Consider the following 20,082-nt stretch of genomic DNA (forward strand, 5'->3'; position numbering starts at 1 on the left):
CTGAGGGGCATGACTGCATCGATTACATAGAACTTCAAAAGTTTCAGGTCCCTCTTATGACAGTCATTGAAGTGTCTAGCGACTGGATATGCATCATCGCATCATGAGCCAGTTTGTCTTAGCCAAGACTTCTGGACTACTGCCAACCAGGCTGTTTTGCATGGAAGCTGCCTTTCTGTATGTAATGGTGGGAGATGTGCAAGAACCCAACGTGAGACTAGGATTATTTTTAATCAGAGCCCAATGTTTACTCATGATGTTGCGAATGGCAAAATGCTGTTTGCTGTATGTAACAATTAACCTAGTTGGTTCTGAATCAGACAAAACAGTGACTTTCTTCATTGTTTTTGTAGTTAGTGCCTCATCTCTGGTTAGGGCCTCAGTACGTGTAATGGCTGCTTTAATCGTTTTATCTGAATATCCTCTAGCTAAGAAGCGCAATTGGCATGCTGCCTGAGCTTCTTTGACATCCTCCTGCTTGCTGCATATTCTCTTGATACGCAGCATTTCCCCATAGGGGATGCTATGGATTAGATGTTTAGGGTGATGGCTAGAGGCGTGCAGCACAGTGTTGCCCGCAGTGGCCTTACGATGTAGTTTGGTTTGAATAAGGTTGTTATCAATATAAACCTCTACATCTAGAAAATGTACTGACGTGGTACTCAATTTTGAGATAAACTGCAAATTCTGTGAATTACTGTTTAACTCCTCAATAAACGAACATGCCAGACTTTCCTCCCCCTTCCAGATAATGAACAGATCATCTATATATCGGTGCAGGCATACTACATGATCACGCATAGTTTCAGCATGCAGGACTCCGAGAACCTGCTTCTCCCATAGTCCCATATGCAAACAAGCATAACTAGAAGCAGGATCCCATCGCCACCCCTCTAGTTTGCTGAAAGCACATTTGCTGGAATATGAAAAAAGTTATTCTGTAAACATATTTCAATCATGCTCAACAGCATCTTGTTATGTGTGTAACAATGTAGTGGCCTACTGTCCAGAAAGTGCTGAATGGCTTTAAGACCATCAAGATGATTAATACTCGTATAGAGCGAGGTCACATCTAGTGTGAATAAGTATTAAATCATCTTCCCATGTTGTTCCCTTTAATTTCCGTATGAAATCTCCTGTATCCTGTACATAGGATGGTAGGTTAGTCACATGTTCTTGCAGGAAAAAATCTATGTACTTAGATGTGTTTTCCAAGAGGCTATTGCAGGCTGAAATAATAGGTCTGCCTGGTGGCTGAGATAAGTGCTTGTGTATTTTTGGTATAAAATAAATACACGGAATGACCGGATTGTCATTCTTTAAGAATTTGAATTTGTCTACACTTGAAAGACCTAAGCTTTTCCATGCCACTAATTTCAAATAGTAGTTGTTCCAAGATGACTTGACAGTAGACAAATCTACCCTCTTGTAACATTTTTTATCATTAAGGTGTTGCCAAGCTTCTTCTAAGTACATGTCCCTGGGCCAGATAACTATATTCCCACCTTTGTCAGATTGACGAATAATCACATATTTGTCATTTTGTAACTTTTTTTTTTCAGAACAATATTTTATTGTGCTGTTGAAGAGTTACATAAGACATACAGCGTCCCGATCCCGGGGACGCTGCGAGCATGAAGGCAAAAATCACGTTGTAAAACAATTTAAACAGTCATTTAGACACAAAAACTAACCCTAAGTCCCTCCTCCCATCACCCCCCTAGTCTCCCACCCGAAGTCCCCCTTACCCCACCCCCTGCACAGCGTCGAATCAGTCTATACGTAGAACATAGCAAGGTATATGAAGTGTGTATCCCTCCTCACACGAGTTCAATGTCCAAATGTCTTTCACCCGGTTCATCACGTGCTGGCGGCTCCAGCCATAAACCCCTGTACTCTGCCCACCTCTTCCAAATTTTGTAGTGTTTCCTGGGGCAACCCCTAGCCTCAAATATCGGGCGTTCCAGACCCATAGAATAGTCAAGTCCCCTCTTCCACACACCCAACAGGGGGGCTTTGGGGTCTTTCCAGGCACGGGCCACGTCCCACTTGGCCACCACAAGACCCAACAACAACAAGTGGCGTTTGTAAACATTCCCTCCCACCTGTTCCAGGACATGAAGAAGGCCTAATTTTGGCGTACGGGGGAGGTCCCAGCCTAGCACCTCCGACAAGCAGTTCCACACTCCCGTCCAGAACTTCCGCAGACCATCACACGCCCAGACTGTATGTAGGAATGTACCCGTCTCTCTGCCACACCTCAAACAGACAGGAGACGCAATCAAGCCCGCCTTCCGTAGCCTTTCCCTGGTGTAGTATGCCCTGTGCAAGTATTTGAACTGAATAAATCGTAGTCGAACTGCAATGGCCGCCCCTCTGGGAGCTTCAAATGCCTCCCTCCAGTCTTCCTCCTCAAATGCCCCCAGATTGTGTTCCCACTTGGGCCGCAGAGAGTCTAGGGAGGTCGAGCAATGTGTAACTAATGTTTGATAAATAGACGATATCTTTTGGCTCTCTAATTCCCCCATAAATACCTTCGCCTCCAGGGGGCTAAACTCGGGTAGTGAGTCCAGACTTCCTAGGGGTAGGGGCAAAAGCGTGATGGAACTGCAGGTATTTGAAACATTTTAACTTTTTAATCAACTCATGGTACAATTTGTCTTGCTTTGAATACTTAAACTTGCAACGTGCCACCTTGTGGTGCAACTTTTTCACATCCGCAATTACCAATTCATGATAAGAATCAATATTGTCCTTGATCATTAATGGGCAAAAAGTAGATTTTGCTCTAAATTGAGAAAATGCGCTTCCTGTTCCAGAGCCCACCAGATTGCTGTCATCAGGAGCCAATTGGGTACTTTCACCTAGCAGCCCAACAAGATCCTTCCGTAGTTCCATGTCACCGGCTGTTAATACATCAGGACTGTTGGGCTGGGTAGTATATATATATGTATATATATGTGTGTATATATATATATATATATATATATATGTATATATATGTGTGTATATATATATATATATATATATATATATATATATATATATATATATATATATATATATATATATATATATATATATATATATATATATATATATAAGGGTCTTGTTTGCGCTCAACAAAACCTTCAAAATAAATATTACTTGAACTCTTAAGGAGTATATGTGTATATATATATATATATATAAAACCTACTGGCGGTCGCCAGCAGGTAGATATAGTTAGGACCTAGTTTCCATAGGAAATCCGCAACATTCTATTTGGAATAACTTTTGCGCCGATTGACGAATCTTCGCGAAATTCTCCAAGAAGATGGCCCGCTCCGCTCCTATCCTGAAAGCTTCGGGGTGATTCATCAAGCGGGGGCCGAGAAAAAAGGGGTCCCAAAATGTGTTTTCCCCATGCAATATTCCATAGGGACCTTTAAGACAGGCTACAGCTCGAACTGCTGAACGGAATTACACCAAATTTGGCAAAAGGGTAGAGTTTAGTTCGCAGATGACGCTTTTTGTTAAATGGGGTAAATCCGTGCAGCAGTTCCTGAGACAATCAAAAGTAAAATCATAGATATATCTATAGACTAAGTACCGTCCGAGGATTATACGTGTACCTTTACGAGCACGAGCTGCGTGCTAACTGGCTGTCAACTGTGTCAACACTCGAAACCAGGAAGTGTTGGCAGCCATCTTGTGTCTTGGTAGAACCGAGGCACAAGAAAACTGAAAAACAAGTGTGCAAAATGCGCAAAGGGGGCAGGGTAGAAACACCCTGACCCCCTAGGCCTGCTCAGGGGGTCCCACAAGGACCCCCAAGGCCAAAAACAAATTGCGGGAACGCGTATCCACCAAAAAAAAAAAAAAAAGGAAGCAAGAGAAATTTGTAATTAGCCCGGGGGGGGGGGGGGGTGGGGGGAGGTATGGGAGTCCCGGGTGCAATGTGTCAGGGCTTCTTTTAACAAAAAAAACTTGTGAGGGGGGTTCAAGCCCCCCCACACGCCCCGGGGACCGCCACCTCCACGGGGCACTATATTTTTTAATTGGTGGGTCCATGACGGACCCCCCAGTCCCGGGGACCACCACCCCCCTAGGGCTTTTAAATGTTGGGAGGGGAGCCGCGCGGCACCCCTCATGGAGCCTTGTGGTGGCCCTGGGGACCGCCACACCCCAGGGCCGGCTCCTGCAGTGTCCCGGTGTGCCCAACCCCGGTACACTGTAGTTTGCTATGGCAGGGCAGGAGCCTCACGGATCCCACCCTACCATAGCAAACTGCTTTGGTTTTTGAAAGAGAGAGCAGGAAACCTGCTCTCTCTTTCAAAAACCAAACCCGATTGCTTTTCTGAATGGGGAGCAGCATGTTAGCTGCTCCCCATGCAGAAAAGCAATGCCGGCTCCCGCAGGAGGCGGGGAGCCGGCAGGGACCATGGGGGGGCTTGGGGACCCCCCACGGTCCCCAACGGAGAGGGCCAGGCCCTGGGGGATGGGGTCTCCGGGGCCAGAAGTGGCCCGGGAGGGGGACCACGAGGCCCCTCTCCCAAATAGTTTTTTTTTTTTTAAATGAAAAGGCCATGCCCTGGGGGATGGGGTCCCCTGGGCGATTAAGGCCTCGGGAGGGGGGCCACGCGACCCCCTTCCTCATTTTTTAAAAATAAAAAAAATAGGGGGCAGGCCCTGGGGGATGGGGTCCCCAGAGCCCAAAACTTTGAAAACACAGACCCCCTTCTTTAAAAAAACAAACAAAAAAAAAAACACCGGGATCGGGGAGGAGGCCACGCCCCCTCCCTGCACCACTCTGCAAACGCGCCCCTCCCTGGCGCGTTTGCTGAGGGGGAAGTAATTCCCCTTGAATACTGGGGGTCCGTGGGGGCCAAGTAGCCCACCAGGAACCTCCAGTATGCGCCAGGGGGCTGCGTTGCAGAGAGGTGGAATGAGGCCAGCTGTTCTTTAATATAAACCCTATTCCAAGATGTTCCCTGTGTGTTGTTGCATGCTTGTGCAAGAATTGTAATGCATTAACAGGTATTTTGGCAATGGCGAATGCCAATGAAAACCAGATAAACCAAAGGTAACAGCTATGCCTATAACGGGCGAGACCTATTGGCTTTGCCAATGCTTGTTTTCATTCATACTGGACCAAAACAGTGCCATTAACTACAGTCTGATGCAGTCACATATTATCAATGATAGCAGTACAGTCAAAAAAGTGTATGTCAGCAGAATGGCTTCTCAAGTTCTAATCCATTAAATTTACGGGTCTGATGTAGTATTTTATTTTTTGAAAAGGCACTCACCTTCTTTGGACTTTGATGCAACTACCGTTATGTCCTTCTCAGAAGTTGGCGATGAAACACTCTCTTGTGTTAGTCCTTGATTGTTGTCCTTTGGTTTACTTTCCACATCAGATTTCTTTTTGGTCACATTTAGAACAGTTGGTGTGAGGGGTGGTCGTGGAGTGGGTGGTTGCTTGTGAGTAGCAGAAGATGGCCTCTGCTTCAATAAACTAGGTGAAGGAGGGCGAGTCCTTTGGGTTGGTGGTCTACACAGTAAAAACAACAAAGAGAGATGTTTAAGAAAAAATACACTGCTTACCTAGAACAGTTCTCACTCACACACATCAACATAAATGAATACAAACTGAATATCTCTGCCAGCGCGCAGGATGTTGACTTCCATGTTAAACAGAAAGAAACTTCTGCATAGAGCAAAAACAATGCTTATGAAAAGGTAGCATTTGCTTTCTACTTCTATTCTTTTACTACATTGGTAATTGATATAAGCCGGAGGAAAACTAAACCTGCTTACAATCATATAGCGCTTCATTGCTACAGAACCCTATTTACATTTTCCGCATTCAAAAAGAAAATGTAAAGAAATGTTTCCGTAGGTTTGCTTTTCGACACTGAAACAACAGTGCGCACACTAAGGCTGACCAAGGACTTCCACAATAAGAGCACAGCGCACGGTGCCAGTACTCCATCAGGCCCTTTTCCCGAGACATGTATATTCAGACGTAGGTCGGAAGCGTATGTTGAAGATTGAATCTATGCATCTCTGTATATGCTATCTCAATAGCAGTTCAGCTCTGTACAGGCTCAACGCCATGAATAAAGTCAACAAATGATAGGAGAGGCAGCTGGGTTTTGGGCGGTTAATGCACTGTGATGTCGTGTTGTCAACTCTTTTTACAAATGAGAGCAGTTTTGGAGCGGACCTGATGGACACGGGGATGTTGTTCCAGATCCAGGGTGCACAGATGGGAAAGGCCTGTGTCTTGTTCTGTTTTTTTCAGACTTCTTTGTCTGCAGTCCCACGGTGTCCTGCCTGCAGGTGTGCCGAAAACCACCATAGATGGTAAGATTGCTTGCATCATAAGCGGGGTTGCTGGTCCTGATGGCTATGCTGGTTGGAAGACTGTCAGTGTGGTGTCTAATAGGTTATGGAGTAGGAAGCTGAAGTAAGATTTATAATGCCCTAAAAAGTTATTTTTGTTCCGATTAGTGAGAATAAAGGATGTTTGTTTATGTAAAGGAGAAAAAAATGATGTTTGTTTATGTAAAGCCTATAAAAATAGATCAAATTATTGTACACGTCGTTTTTAGGCAGTGCAGTGCAGTGCAACGTAACGTTATCAAAAGAAAAAGGCTTCTATGAAGTTGCTTACGTGTGGAATGTTCGTCTATTGCATAAGTAATGTGTAACCGTTGCAGATTCCAGGATTGTCAAGCAAACTGTATGAATGCATAATTGACTCCCTTTGTGTTAAAACTGAGAAACATTTTCTGGTTTTTAAAGGTTTGACATTGGACTCAAAAACGCAGATCTGAATTTTATGTCAAAACCACGAACTGTGAAACACTGGAGTTAAAAGGCAAAAGCAAAACAACTTGCCCCAGATTGTAGTGCTTTATGCAAAAAACAATAATCAGAACTAGCAGTTACCATACTTAACATAGAATAAACGTGTCAGCTGTTCTTTGACTGTAGGCCACCCTAACAAGATACGATTTTGCATTCACATGCGGACAAGGTTTCAAAGCCTTGGAGAGCAGGACTGTTACCCAACACGTGCAATAGGTGGCCCATCTCAATAAGCCCAGGACTGTTTCAAGGAGGCCCGTGGTAATGGACTCCTTCAGTTAGATTTGAAGACCGGTTATGTTTCAAAGATTTGATGACATAATATCCATTTATCAAACCTCGGGGTTATAAGTTTCAACACCAACTTGGCCTACTCCGCCTTTTATCTGTCGAAGGTTCAGTGAAAAAAACGGATTCTGCTTATGCATTGACAGATGCCGCTGAGAACTACATGACAGAGCCTTCAGTATACACTTATCAAGGTGCAGTGTTCTGTGAATGCAGTCTTGGATCACGTTTTGCATAAAAGTACCATATTACATGCAGAACGAGGGCTTTTTCTAATATTTCTTTACATTATAAGGAAATAAAGCTTCTACTCACAATGAAGTGTCACTCAACATGTCTTACACACAGGACTGCGATGTCACACAAACGCTCAGAAAACATGAAATGTCTCATATAAACTTAAGATCTTGGCAGCTATGCTTTCCATAGAAAATGTTAGAGGATTAGACAACGTATGCTGCTGGTCTTGTCTCGTGTAAAAAAGTGCAGTGGACTTAAAGAATGTACATAAATAAAGAATACAGGAAGTGCTGCCCTCAAATGGACAGAACGTGTAGGATGCGTATAGTCCTAGAAGCCTGTGGAACCACAAGCCAACTTAGTTCTGTGATTTATGACGCGGGTCACTGCTTGGCTGATGTCATTTACCGCCAGGGAGAGGCTTTACCTATCTGATAGCAAGTATTCAAGTCAGCACTGGAATAAGGATTGTTTAGCTGCCTGCCAGAGTTTATGTCACAACTACATCAAAAATAAACTACACACTTTGGGGGGTACTTTGAGATAGCCTCGTTCAGCCCGTGCTCGTCACATTTTGGAAGAGCCAACACTGCAGCCATTCAATACTTTAAGTCTCAGCAATGATGGCCCTTCACTGTCGAGAAGTCTGTGTCTGGCCTCACCGCGTGTCCTCCATGGAAGTGGTAATGCTCGACACTGGTCCCCATACAGGCTGCTCATTGACTCTGCCGTGACAGCCACACGTCACAGCTCTCGCACACAAGTGTGAACTGAGTGGCATCTAAGGTAATCCCCACCCAGCTGCACTCCTGTCACAGTCAGCAAGGTGGTCCGATAGGTCAAGGAGCGTTTCCTGTGAGTGATGGCGTTATTACTTGCATACCACCAGTAAAGCAATAATTGGGGATATTAACTTTCGCGACAGTTTGAGCTCTACCTGTAAAATCATATGTTGTCAACGGAACTCTACTTCCCAGGTTTCTGTTGCATAAAATGCACATACTGCTTAAAAACGATAAGGCTTGCATGTTTTTAGCTAAACTTGTAGATAAAACGATTAACTATTGAAAGCTTTCAAACAAATGCGTAACTCATAGGTCACTGATGTTCTTCATCCTTACATTTCAGATCATCTAACAGAAAACACATATTCTAATATGGACATGCATATGGTACGAGCAAATCATGACCGTCACTGCCTAACCATTTACTGCTCAGAGGAAAATTACTTGAGTGCATTAGTCACACAGATACCATCTCCCACTTCAACACATGATCCCAATAGGGAATACATACAGTTCCTCAGGTATGGGAGAGTGCCTCTTTTTTTTATAGTCACTCCCATTTTTTGCTGATTATTTCTTTTTTAATAACTCTACACACTATGGTACTTCTTTCCTGGCTCCATTATATGTGCTCTGACCCCTAAAATAAGGTTATATTGGCTGACTACTTATTGGCCTATTTAACTTTCCAGCAAGGCCAAAGTATATGCTGCAGAAATTACACCAATTGCATGGGAAAGATAAATGTTGCCTGTGGACTGCAGCACATACACTAGGCTGACAGAGAAAACATAGCTTCACACTTATCTTCTTGCAGCTTTTAGACCTGCAGACAAACCGGTCAAAATAACCCTTTCTGACAGAAAAGAACCTTCCACATATTTGTAAATGTTTACTAAAATTCCAATACAGTGGTCAATTTGAAATTATAATAAACGTTTAGGAAAAGTGACTTCTGAAGGGTTTTCCTTCATCTGCCTGAACATCCTGGGTGGTTAATTAGCAGTGGCCAGGGGTGCTCCCATTCCAACTTTGTGGAAGGGAGCCGAAATAATTCCTGTTTTTAAGAAGGGTGATAAATCCCTCCCAAGTAATTACAGGCCCATTAGTCTTATTGACTCAGCACAAAAACTAAGTCCAGACTGGGATAGAGGAACATAATATTTTATCCCCTTTTCAAGCCGGCTTCCGCCCCTGCACTAGCTCTATAGACCAAGTCTTCTATTTTATTACACTATATTGGAGGAACGTGGTCTTGACTGAAGGGTCACTCTATGCAGTTTTTGTCGACTTGAAATCGGCTTTCGATTTGGTTCCCCACTGTAAACTTTGGAAAGTTCTTGCTGAGTTGGGAATGGCCCCGGAGCTACTGACCATCCTTGTCCGCTTACATGAGAGCAACTTTGCAAGAATCAGATGGGGGGCACAGGGTGAGGTCACTGACACGTTCCCTGTCGAGCGTGGTGTTCGGCAGGGTTGTGTCTTGGCCCCTACCCTGTTTTCGTTATATATTAACGGAATAGTTGACCATCTCTGTAGTTCCCCCACTGATGCCCCTGTAATAGCTGGGGTTCACGTTCCTGTTCTCATGTTCGCGGACGATACGCTGATAAGCTCACGGACTCAGATTGGGCTACAGAAGGCTGTTAATGCCTTCGGGGACTTTTGCCAACTGCGTGGACTTGAGATTAATACAACAAAAACCAAGTTCATGTCCCTTAATCAGCACAAATCTTTTAAAGGTAGAATGTTTCTGAACAACACATCCCTAGAGCAGGTGGAGGCTTTCACCTACCTAGGTATTCTACTCCAGAGTAACATGCATTGGAAACGTCACACGGACATGGCCATTTTAAAATTTCACCATCTTGCAGGTGCCCTATTGTCTAAATACAAATCCTCTCTCACAGAGCCAATTACACCAGCTTTGGAGATATACAACATGAAAGTGCTAAGTGCTACCCTGTATGGATCTGAGCTATGGGGTTTAACCAACCTGAGTCAATTAGCAAAAGCTGAGAATAAAACTCTACGTAGTTTAGTCGGTGTTCCCCAAAGCACCCCGACAGTTCCGCTTCTGCTTGACTTAGGCAGGAAAAATGTTGCAGACATAGCGAGGTTACGCCCACTTTTGTACTGGAGGCGAATCTGGACCACCCCTGAACTCACACACTATGTCCAGGCCCTGAAGGATGTGATCTCGGTAGATCATTTTCACAAAATCTACTGGCTCAAAGAGCTCAGGAAGCTTTTGATAAAGCTAGATCTAACCCGTTTATGGGATGAACCGGACACATCAACCTTCCCCTCAAAAGAACAATTGAAAGTCATATACTGGGAAATGGCCCTGACTTCATCCCATAGAGCTTGCATGAACACTAACTTAAGTGGCCGTTTTCTAAATTATAAATCACGGCCTTTTTGTGAAGCTTATTGGGATATTATCGAGAGCCCATTAGATAGAAAACTGTTTTTTCAGTTTAGGGTAGGATCACTTCCAGTTAAAGCTTTTACTTACAAATGGGCGCATTCCCCTGATGACAAATGTCATAAGTGTTTAGACATGGTTGAGACAACATCCCACCTTTTCTTTGTATGCCCCCTTTATGTTGGTCCACGACGTAAATGGCTGAAACTCACCTGCTTAAACTTGGGCACACGGCGGCATATAGAAGCCTTAAGGATATTAGAGTCAGACTGTACCCCTTGCATAGTTGTTGCTGTAGCAAAATTTTTAAGGTGGGCCTGGATTATTCGTACACGTTCTTTACTGCCACCCGCTGCTTGTTAGTATGATGAATGATGCTATTAATGCTGTTCCTTTATTATGAATAATTTTTATTGGATCTTATATGTATTTTAACTTGGTTTTTATCGACAGTAATCATTGGAATTTAATAACTTTGTATCTTGTGTATGGTTATGTACTATTTATTCTGTTTTGTGATATATGTAGTGTGCGTGCTTTTATGACATACTGTCGAATAAAGCTTTTGAAATTGGAATTAGCATTAGCCTGTAAGAAGTTGGCCTGTCATCGTTTCTCCTTAATGAGAGGTGAAACTGCCCCCAGAGCAGAAATAGTATCGGGGGACGTTTGGCAGGAAAACATGGGTATGTGCCATATATTAGCTTAGGAGTGGCAGATGAGGAGGGATCTGGAATTTAGTTAACTTGAAAGGGATCAGGGCGAGGCCTACAATTAAATTAAGTGAAAAGGAAGACCTGAGAAAGAGAAGCCTTTTGTTTCCAGCACAGTGTGAGGGGGAGTTGTTCCTAGAACCAGTTTGGTGTGACTGAGGAGGAGGGGATTGTTCATTTCCCTAAACAGAGCCCTGTCTGCCACCCCAGTCACCTCCAAGGGCAGAAAGGTTGTGAGATCTTGGATTTTACTTAGAATAGCGCCCTGTGGAATAGTTTGTAGTAAGACAAACAGGATGTGCTCCAAATGTGGGAATGTTGCCATTGGGAGCTTTTTTTCTAATTGGGTAGGTCACCAAGACCCTCTTACTAGGTAAATCTTCAAATGTGGCACCTCACCCAAACCTCTTCAAAAATACTCTGGTCCTCCGAACAGAGGACGATTGAAACTTGTATACTGGCCTGAAGGGCTGGACATGCTCTCGCATGTACTGATCCAAAGGTAAGCAGGCTTGCCTCATGTGCAACTACAGAGACACAACAAACTGCACAAGACTTTTTTTTACTGAGGTGCCCAGCTGACCGGCAGTAAGGGAACCTGAACAGGACCCTGTTGGTGTCCTCTGCTGGAGTGAATCCTGGCTTGTAAGTGCTGCCCCTGAGGTCCTGGGAGCCTTAGAAGTGACAAAGAGCAGCAGTTCCAGAATGTTTGAAAAGATGCAACATATAGCATTTTTGGACTTTCAAGACCTTTGGAGTTACAGCGGGCCTCAAATAAAAGCTATCCAATTTCAAAGGAACTTCATCAAATACAGCTTTAGGCTTGCCAAGCTGAAGAATATTTGAGCTACCAAAAAAAAAATCTATAACAGGCAAAGGCGTTAAAATTACCAGTCCAACTCAAGCTCTTCAGTAGCTGAGAAATCAGAATTTTTCCCACCAAAACAAACTGCTTCTACAAAACCTCGTTTAATGGCTATCCAGCTTCAAGAGGACTTTTGTCGCACACAGCCTGAAAGCTTGCCCTGCTGGAGGATTTTGACATCCATTTCAGGGACTAAGTCAGGAGATCAATGACCAGGTCGACTCGCTTGGTGTATCCAATCTGAAATGTCGCCTAGGTCCTGGTCCTCCACAAACAGTGACTAATGATTGGCGCTTTACTTTTTCACTGCAATGCTTGCCCTAAATTTTAAATGTTCATATCTTATTGAATGTTTGTTGTTTTGGTGTTATTTTACTCATTACATTTTTCTTTTGTTGTATACATTGGTCGTGGGATTTTTCTTACGTTTTGATTAATTAACTGCTTTGTTACTGCTGAACACTTAACACATTTTCCAAAATGAAAGATGTTAGCTCTATGCTAGAGCTACCACGGGGTTCAGCCCAGTTTTAAATTATTAAAATTGTCTTTTACTTTAACCTAGTTTGAGGACGCCCATCCACCTCAATTAATAATTGACCTTCATACACTTGTGATGGAACTAAGCAAGACCAGGTGGTCAGTCAACACCATTCCTGCGCTAACAAAAAGGCTCACTGTCAGAAGGTGGGAACAGCAAAGCAGCAGAGGTGCCAGAAGTATAGGACGAGGCAGCAGTAGGCCCAGTCAATACCATTTTAACATCTAAAGATTAGTGGAGGGAATAGGGACCACAGCAAATGATGGACAGTGCTATTCAATGGGCGACACAAGAGACATTGTGGGAAGCATAGACACAGTAAGGAAGTCCTTTCAATTCTCTTGTATCTAGTTCACCTATTTAAAGTAACATAATACTACTCTACTGATGTTTTGAAATTAAACAATTAGTGCCTGTAAAGCAGACATTTTCAGATGCAGTAAATTGAATCGATATTATTAATCTGGTCAATAATTAAATTGTGCCCTCACTTCTACTGCGGAAGAAGGTGGCAGCTCAAACCTCTCCTTTAGCCCGGATTCTTCTGCAGCACCCAGTGCCCCTTTGTTCTTTGTGCCTAAGATGTTCCACCATTGCTTCCCTTTAGCAGGGTCCTCAGTGCTCCCATTCACTGTGGCACCCAGTGACACTAGCTTTCATCCTTCGTCTGTCTTCCGTTCGAGAGATAGAAAGGGGGTATATATTTTAGAGTCATCCTTATAAGGAGATCCAGGAGTGGTAAAAATCAGTGGCTCTGCGGAGGACCTGCCACTCAATCAGTGTATTAAATAGTAAGCAATGTGTGCCCATATACGTTTGCCATTTAGGAACTAATCAAGCCCATCCTGTTTTTTCCAGCAGGCCTCTAATGTATACATTCCCCTCTCTACCACACCGACACAAAAGCTTTAATACCACTCAAAAGCCTCAGAGAAGCACCCCTGCTAATAGACATATGAAATCAGTCTAGAGTGGTAGAGACAGCCCTCATTTTCCAGTCTTTCATCTGTCCACCTCTAGTACATTTGCCGATGTCTCAAACATCTGAATACAAAGTCCTGGGTGCTAAGTGTTGACTCATTCTACTTTTGAAAGCTTTTGTTAGATCATCCTGTTCCTAGGAGCAGAGTTCTGAGGTTCATGGTTCTCTTTCTCCCATTCAGTCCCCTTAGCCTGACGTACTCCTGCCCACCACAAATGCATCTACCTGCCAGCGTTGGTGAGGTTTGTGAACCTAGATCTTGTGCTTCCTTCCGCTCACTCGACCCAAACAATCCAGAAGCAGTAATTTATTTCAACTTGGTTCAGCTCTTGGATATTCCCTTCCTCACTCCTAGAAACCCTTAATTAATGCTAACTTATCCCAGGAGCCACTGGGGTACCACACTGATTCAACTACATCATGGTAATGCATTGGTGACTCGGAGCAACCTTCAGCCTGCACAACAAAAGGGCCATACAAAGGCACATCCTGTTCCTGAACAGGTAGATCTTTGGAGTTGGCCTCAAAGGCAAGTGGAATGGTCTGTATTATATCAGTTGGATGAACTCCTTGTGAATTAAAACATACAAAGGAACGTTTCATCTAACAGGAAAGGTATACCTCAAATGGAATGCAGTTACCTTAAAAACATAGGATACATCACAACCCTGGGAAACCCACATTAAACAGATCACACCACATCCGTCGCCGATACAACACAAAAGAAAATTAATACCGTTGGAAATGTGGTGCTTTGAAACACACTCAGATGGCACAGCATACATTTGCACAGCCTTTCTCACACAAAGAAAAACACAACATGTGAGCCTTACGGTTGTCTACACACTTTTCTGAAAGAAAATTAGATCCCTTACATATAGCAATATGTACACACCCAAAAACAAAATGGACAAAAAAGTTACATATCTGCTGTGACAATCTTTCTCTTTTTCCTAATGGAAACTTCTACCTACAGATTACTCACCTGTATAATGGATTACAGAGCAATACTCTACCGCTGGAGGAGGGTTTAGGGATGGCTACAAGAAAATCCTGAACAAAAGCTCTGTCAAACTGCCTATCCCTACACACTTCAGAAATCAGGCAGTAGTGCTTGGCAAAAGTGTGCAGGGATGCCCACATCACCTTCATGCAGATCTGTGATGGTAACTTCCCTGACAAGGCAGACGTCGTAGATTTGGTCCTAGTCGTATGAGCCTTAAGTAATTCTGGATGGTCTTACTTAGCCAAGGCATAGTAGATTTTGATGCATCGGATGATCCATCTCGAGAGCCTTCCTTTATGTACCGCTAGTGACAGCTGTAATTAAAAACTCTTAGTCTGCATGGCCTCTTTATATATTTATTCAGGATATTGGTGCTCTTCCCCTGAAAGCTCTCCTCAACTGTACTGTATATATTCTATTTCTCTTCAACTTTACAACACAAACATTCCCTTACATCACAGTGCATCATTACGTTTCTGGCCACTACCCCCCCCCCCCTTTTTTTAAGATAAGGGAGAAAAGGGACAAAGAAAAAGAATGAAATAAAAAAAAAATAAAAAAAAACAGTTTCCTTATTAATATCATATACTAATATTCAACAACGTTCTATTAGCCGATTCGGTTTTCGTGAAACTCTCAGAGACTTCCTAAGTAACTGTTCCATATGCTGATCATTCGACCGCATATTTTCTTATTAGCTCCGAGATTAAATTGTTTAAAAAAATTCTTATTTCTTGTTATCACTTTTTGACGTAATTGCAGTCCCATGAACTTGTGTTACTTCCAAAGGAGCAGGACGAAATCTACTTTGTGATTTTCTTACTCGTTGCTGCTTTACTAATACTAAATCACCAACATTGTAACCTTGGTCTCGAATGCTCTTCTTGCAATTAGCATAGTGCTTCATTTTTTCTTTAGCATATCTGTCTCTGTCCATTATCTCAGCATGATCTTTTGGTGGGACTGGTGAAAGATGCGACAAACGTGTTTGCCTCGACTGACCAAACATCAACTCAGAAGGTCACTTTCCCGCATATCTATTAGGAGTATTTCTACAATCTCGCAAAACCTGACATATGTCTAATTATTGATATCTGAGAAAATGTTGCTTTTTGAAAGCTTTATTTTTTATTTTCTTTATAGTAGCCATTAACCTTTCCACCATTCCATTCGCTCTGGGCCACACCGGCATAACTCTTCTACAAGTTATTCCTAAGTAACTCATTAACTTTTTAAGCTCATTTGCACTGAAAACAAGAGTATTCGAAAACAAGAGTATTCATCAATTAATTTCAGTAAGTAATGACCAGAATCTAGTAGGCCATTAAAATCCGCTGCCACATTAGAGCATACAGCCTTTGGTAATATGGACGTGTAGTTCTTCCATTACTCTTTCCTTGGTAGTGCATTGACATAAATTACATTCGTACAATTTCTCTACTTGACTATCCAGCCTTGGAAACCACATTTTCTCTTTCAATATTTTTTTTGTCGCCGACACACCTCTATGGTTTTCATGTGCCAGATCAATCACACATCTTTGTAAACGTGTAGGAATGATTAGTTTATTCCCTCTTTGAGGCGCTCCAGAGGAAGCTATTGATAATTCTGAGTGTATATTCTTAAATGCCAAAATGTCACTTTTTCTTACATTTGCTTGAAATCGTGTTGCAACATTTATCGACCTCAATTTGTATTTACTTCCTGAATCGTTTAATCATTAACTGTCATTTAAACTAGCTCTTTTTATGATATAATGCCTGGCACTGTTGACCTGATGATAAAACATACAAATGCCTCTGCTTCCGACTGTTATTTGAGCTCTGTTTTAGTTTGGTACCTAGATAGATAATCTGCTGAATTAAACTCTTCTCCTTGGTAATGAATGATCTTAAAATCATAATCCATCAGTCTCATTCCCCATCTTCCCCATGGTGGCAATCTCAATTTTGGGTTTCCAAAAATGGAAAGTAATGCTTGATGATCTGTTATTATAACAAATATCTCCCCTATCTGAAATCATGATAATGTTCAGAAGCCCAGACTAAAGCAAGACTTTCTTTTTCTGGCTGAGAGTATCTGTTCAACAACAGGCAAGCTTTTACTACCATGTGAAATCACAAAGCCAGGTAGTTTCTCTGCCAGGATTATGTTGCACCAACACTGCACAAAAGTCCCAATGTACTAGAATCCACCACTACTTCAGCGCATAATTCTGGATCAAAATATTTGATCTTTTATTTGTTTAAAAGCATGCTCACCATCCATACCCCAACTGAACGTTCGCCCTTTCTTTGTTAGCTCTCTAAGAGACATACTTATTGTGGCACAGTTCTTTATGTAATTTGAACAGTAACTGGCCATTCCCAAGAATGAACGCAGTTCAGACACATCTTTGGGGGTAACAACTGAATTTAAAGATAACACCTTTATTGTGTTAGGTCACATTTTGCGCGAAAATATATGGCCATAGAATGTTAATTCAGATTTATTTATTTCACATTTTCAAGGCTGAGCGTGAAACCTGCTTTTACTAGTTGTAGGCACACTTCATTAAACCATGATCATGATCTTTCTTTGTTTTCCCGTATAACAAAATATTATCACTGTAGTTCACAGCATTCTTTATTGGCCTTAATTTAATCTTTAAGATTCCTGAAAATTTCCATCAGCTGAGCATATGCAAAAATCCAATCTTATGTACCTAACTAATCCTAAATGCGTAGAAAATGTTGTTATATATCCGGATTGATCATCAATTTTCAACTGACGATAAAACTTGTACAGATCAATTTTGAAAAGATAGTAGCGCCAGTGATATTACTAATCTTGTCATTTAAATGCAGTCCCAGATTACTCTCTCAATCGCTGTATTGGGCACTCGAGTAGCCACACAAATTCTGTTATTTTTTATGTTTTTTCGGAACTACCACAATCGAAGACATCCATGGTGTCGGACAAGAAACTGTTTTAATAATACACTGCTCAAGAAGTTAATTTTTCTCTTGTTCTACTTTTGGCTGCAGATATATTGTACAGCTGATTGCTGTGTGAGTAGTTGCCAGACTCGCCTGATTTCTTGTGTGTGGCATTCTGTGGTGTGTGTTAGGTGGAGTGCACCTCTGCGTGCTTTAGGGTGCACGGCACGAAGGCAGTTACTTTAATTTTTAATTAAGCGTGCATATTAAATGTTTTAAATCCCGCAATTGTGTTCTGTGGAAGGCACCTCTGCGTGTTGCCATTGCCGATTTATTTTTAATACACTATCACAATGAAACTGTTCGTAACCCTCTACAGACTTTTAAACCTTCATTGCATTGTTGTACAGTTACCTTAAGAAAAAGTCCAATCTGACAACTCCTCCACCTTGTGTCCCAAGCAGAGTGCCGTTTTTCCTCTGACTCAGGGGGACACTTTTAGACGTCCTCTTTGGTGGGTGAACAGTCTAGCTTTTGCGGACTGCTACCCGGCGTCTACTTGATGCAGCCTGTGATGCGGCCACGCAGAGGACGCATACCGCTGGCGTGCCGAAGGCAAGCCAGTCTGCATGCCTCCGTCCGGACCGCGTCCAGCGCCAACCACGCGGCACAATATGGCTAAAATGGTCTAGAGATTCCCTTATGGCTCTTAGAGATAATATATGCGTTGGGAATCAGTGCGCTAATCTGGAGAACGAGAGCTCCAAGTATAAAAGCAAAGGCTGTAATTTTAAACTGGAAGCGCTGGGAGGGACGGATGAGGGTAACATATCAAATGCTAACTCACCTAAGGGCAAGGATGGCAGTATTCGAGCTTGCCAGATCATTTGTAGGTCATTACCAAAACATGCAGATGACAACTGGCTCTCTTTAATGCACAATGCCTGGGATGTAATGTTCTTAATCGAAACATGGTTAAAAGAGGATTCAAAGCAAGACTTTACCTTGGCTATTCCGCCCGGTTTTCGTATCACTTGTGTAAATCGGAGTGGAGATAGGAGGGGGGAGGAGTAGCTTGTATTTTAACAGACACTTGGGAGGTCTCTTCATCTGAACTGAGCAACATTGGCAATGTAGAGGGTTTAGGCTTCGGTTTTAAGATCTCGCCTGCTCTCTCCTTTGTAGGCTTATTGATTTACAAGCCACCGGACTGCTCTTATAGTTCCATACAAGATCTATGCAATGTTATTGCTCAAATGTCTGTCCACTATGCTAGCGTCACGGTCTTAGGTGATTTTAACCTCCATGTAGACGATCCCAGTTGTTCTCAGGCGTCCCAGCTAATCTCGACACTCAATGGCTTTAATCTTTCTTACCTCGTTGTCGCTCCTACTCATAGATCTGGCCCTATATTAGATCTTATTTTCTTGAACATCCATAATCTGGAAGTAGAGGTCCCCCTTCAACTGATCATTTTCTTGTCCCTTTCTCCTTTAGGCTGGTGATATAGCAGCCACTAGATGGAAAACAAACTGAGCTAAGGAGGAATTGGAAAAAGGAGACTGCTGACTCCCTGGGTCCAGCTTTACAAGCAATGGAGCCACAACTGTCCAGCAACCCTGACATTGACTCCTCCTCCTTTAACTCATGGATCTCTTCCGCCTCAGACACTGAGGCACCCTATTAGATCTGTCACAACCCCCAGAAGTTCCCCTTTTGCCCGTGGTTTTCAACAGATCTTAGAAGGGAAAAAAGTAGATGCAAGAAGTTTGAATGCTGCTGGAGGAAAACGAACTCTCCTGCAACAAAAAATGCCTACAAGGATCCACAAAAGAATTTCCACAAGCTGATGAGGACTTCGAGGAGAGAATACTTTGTCAGGCGCATAGAGAGTTCGGAGAACTCGTCAAGAGAAATTTTTAAGATCGTAAAATCTGAAACAAATCAGTCAGCAGTGGAGGGCATCATCCACCCATCCTACACCTTGTGCACAAGCTTGTCAAACTTTTTCGAGGAAAAAATCCTTACTGTATATGATTAGTTTCCAGCTGGGTCTGAGATCTCGGCTATGCAGCAAATTGCAAGCTCGAAACCCCACTGCTCCTTCTTGGAATTCATCCCCATATCCCTCAAGGAATCTATGACTGAAATCCTTAAATGCAAATCAGGCTCCCGAGAGGATCCCTGCCCTCCCCAACTTATTAGACCTCTGGCCCATTTGCTGAACCCGACACTTAGCGAGATCTAGAACACATCGCTAAAAACCGTCATATTTCCGGGTATCTGGAAACAAGCATTCTTGTTACCTCTATTGAAAAAAGCTGATGCGGATCCAGCGGTGCTCAGCAATTTTCACCCAATATCCGTTTTGCTGGCACCTGCAAAAATGCTAGAGAAACTGGCACAACAGCAGCTAGCCAAGGATATTAAGACACACGACCTCTTGCAAGATTCTCAA

At 42.8% G+C, this 20,082-nt stretch overlaps 1 protein-coding gene across 12 annotated transcripts in view; it reads right to left on the reverse strand.

Annotated features, from left to right (window-relative positions):
• The window catches only part of MAP7D3 (MAP7 domain containing 3), a 1,012,878-nt gene that overhangs the window by 485,703 nt on the left and 507,093 nt on the right, over positions 1 to 20,082 (reverse strand). For all 12 annotated transcript variants that reach the window (XM_078688596.1, XM_078688591.1, XM_078688590.1 and 9 more), the window contains one exon: positions 5,292 to 5,536. In XM_078688596.1, coding sequence (XP_078544722.1) covers positions 5,292 to 5,536 — 245 coding nt within the window. The remainder of the gene's footprint in view (positions 1 to 5,291; positions 5,537 to 20,082) is intronic.

This window comes from Lissotriton helveticus, chromosome 4_1, assembly GCF_964261635.1.
Source record: "Lissotriton helveticus chromosome 4_1, aLisHel1.1, whole genome shotgun sequence".
Taxonomy (NCBI): Eukaryota; Metazoa; Chordata; class Amphibia; order Caudata; family Salamandridae; genus Lissotriton; species Lissotriton helveticus.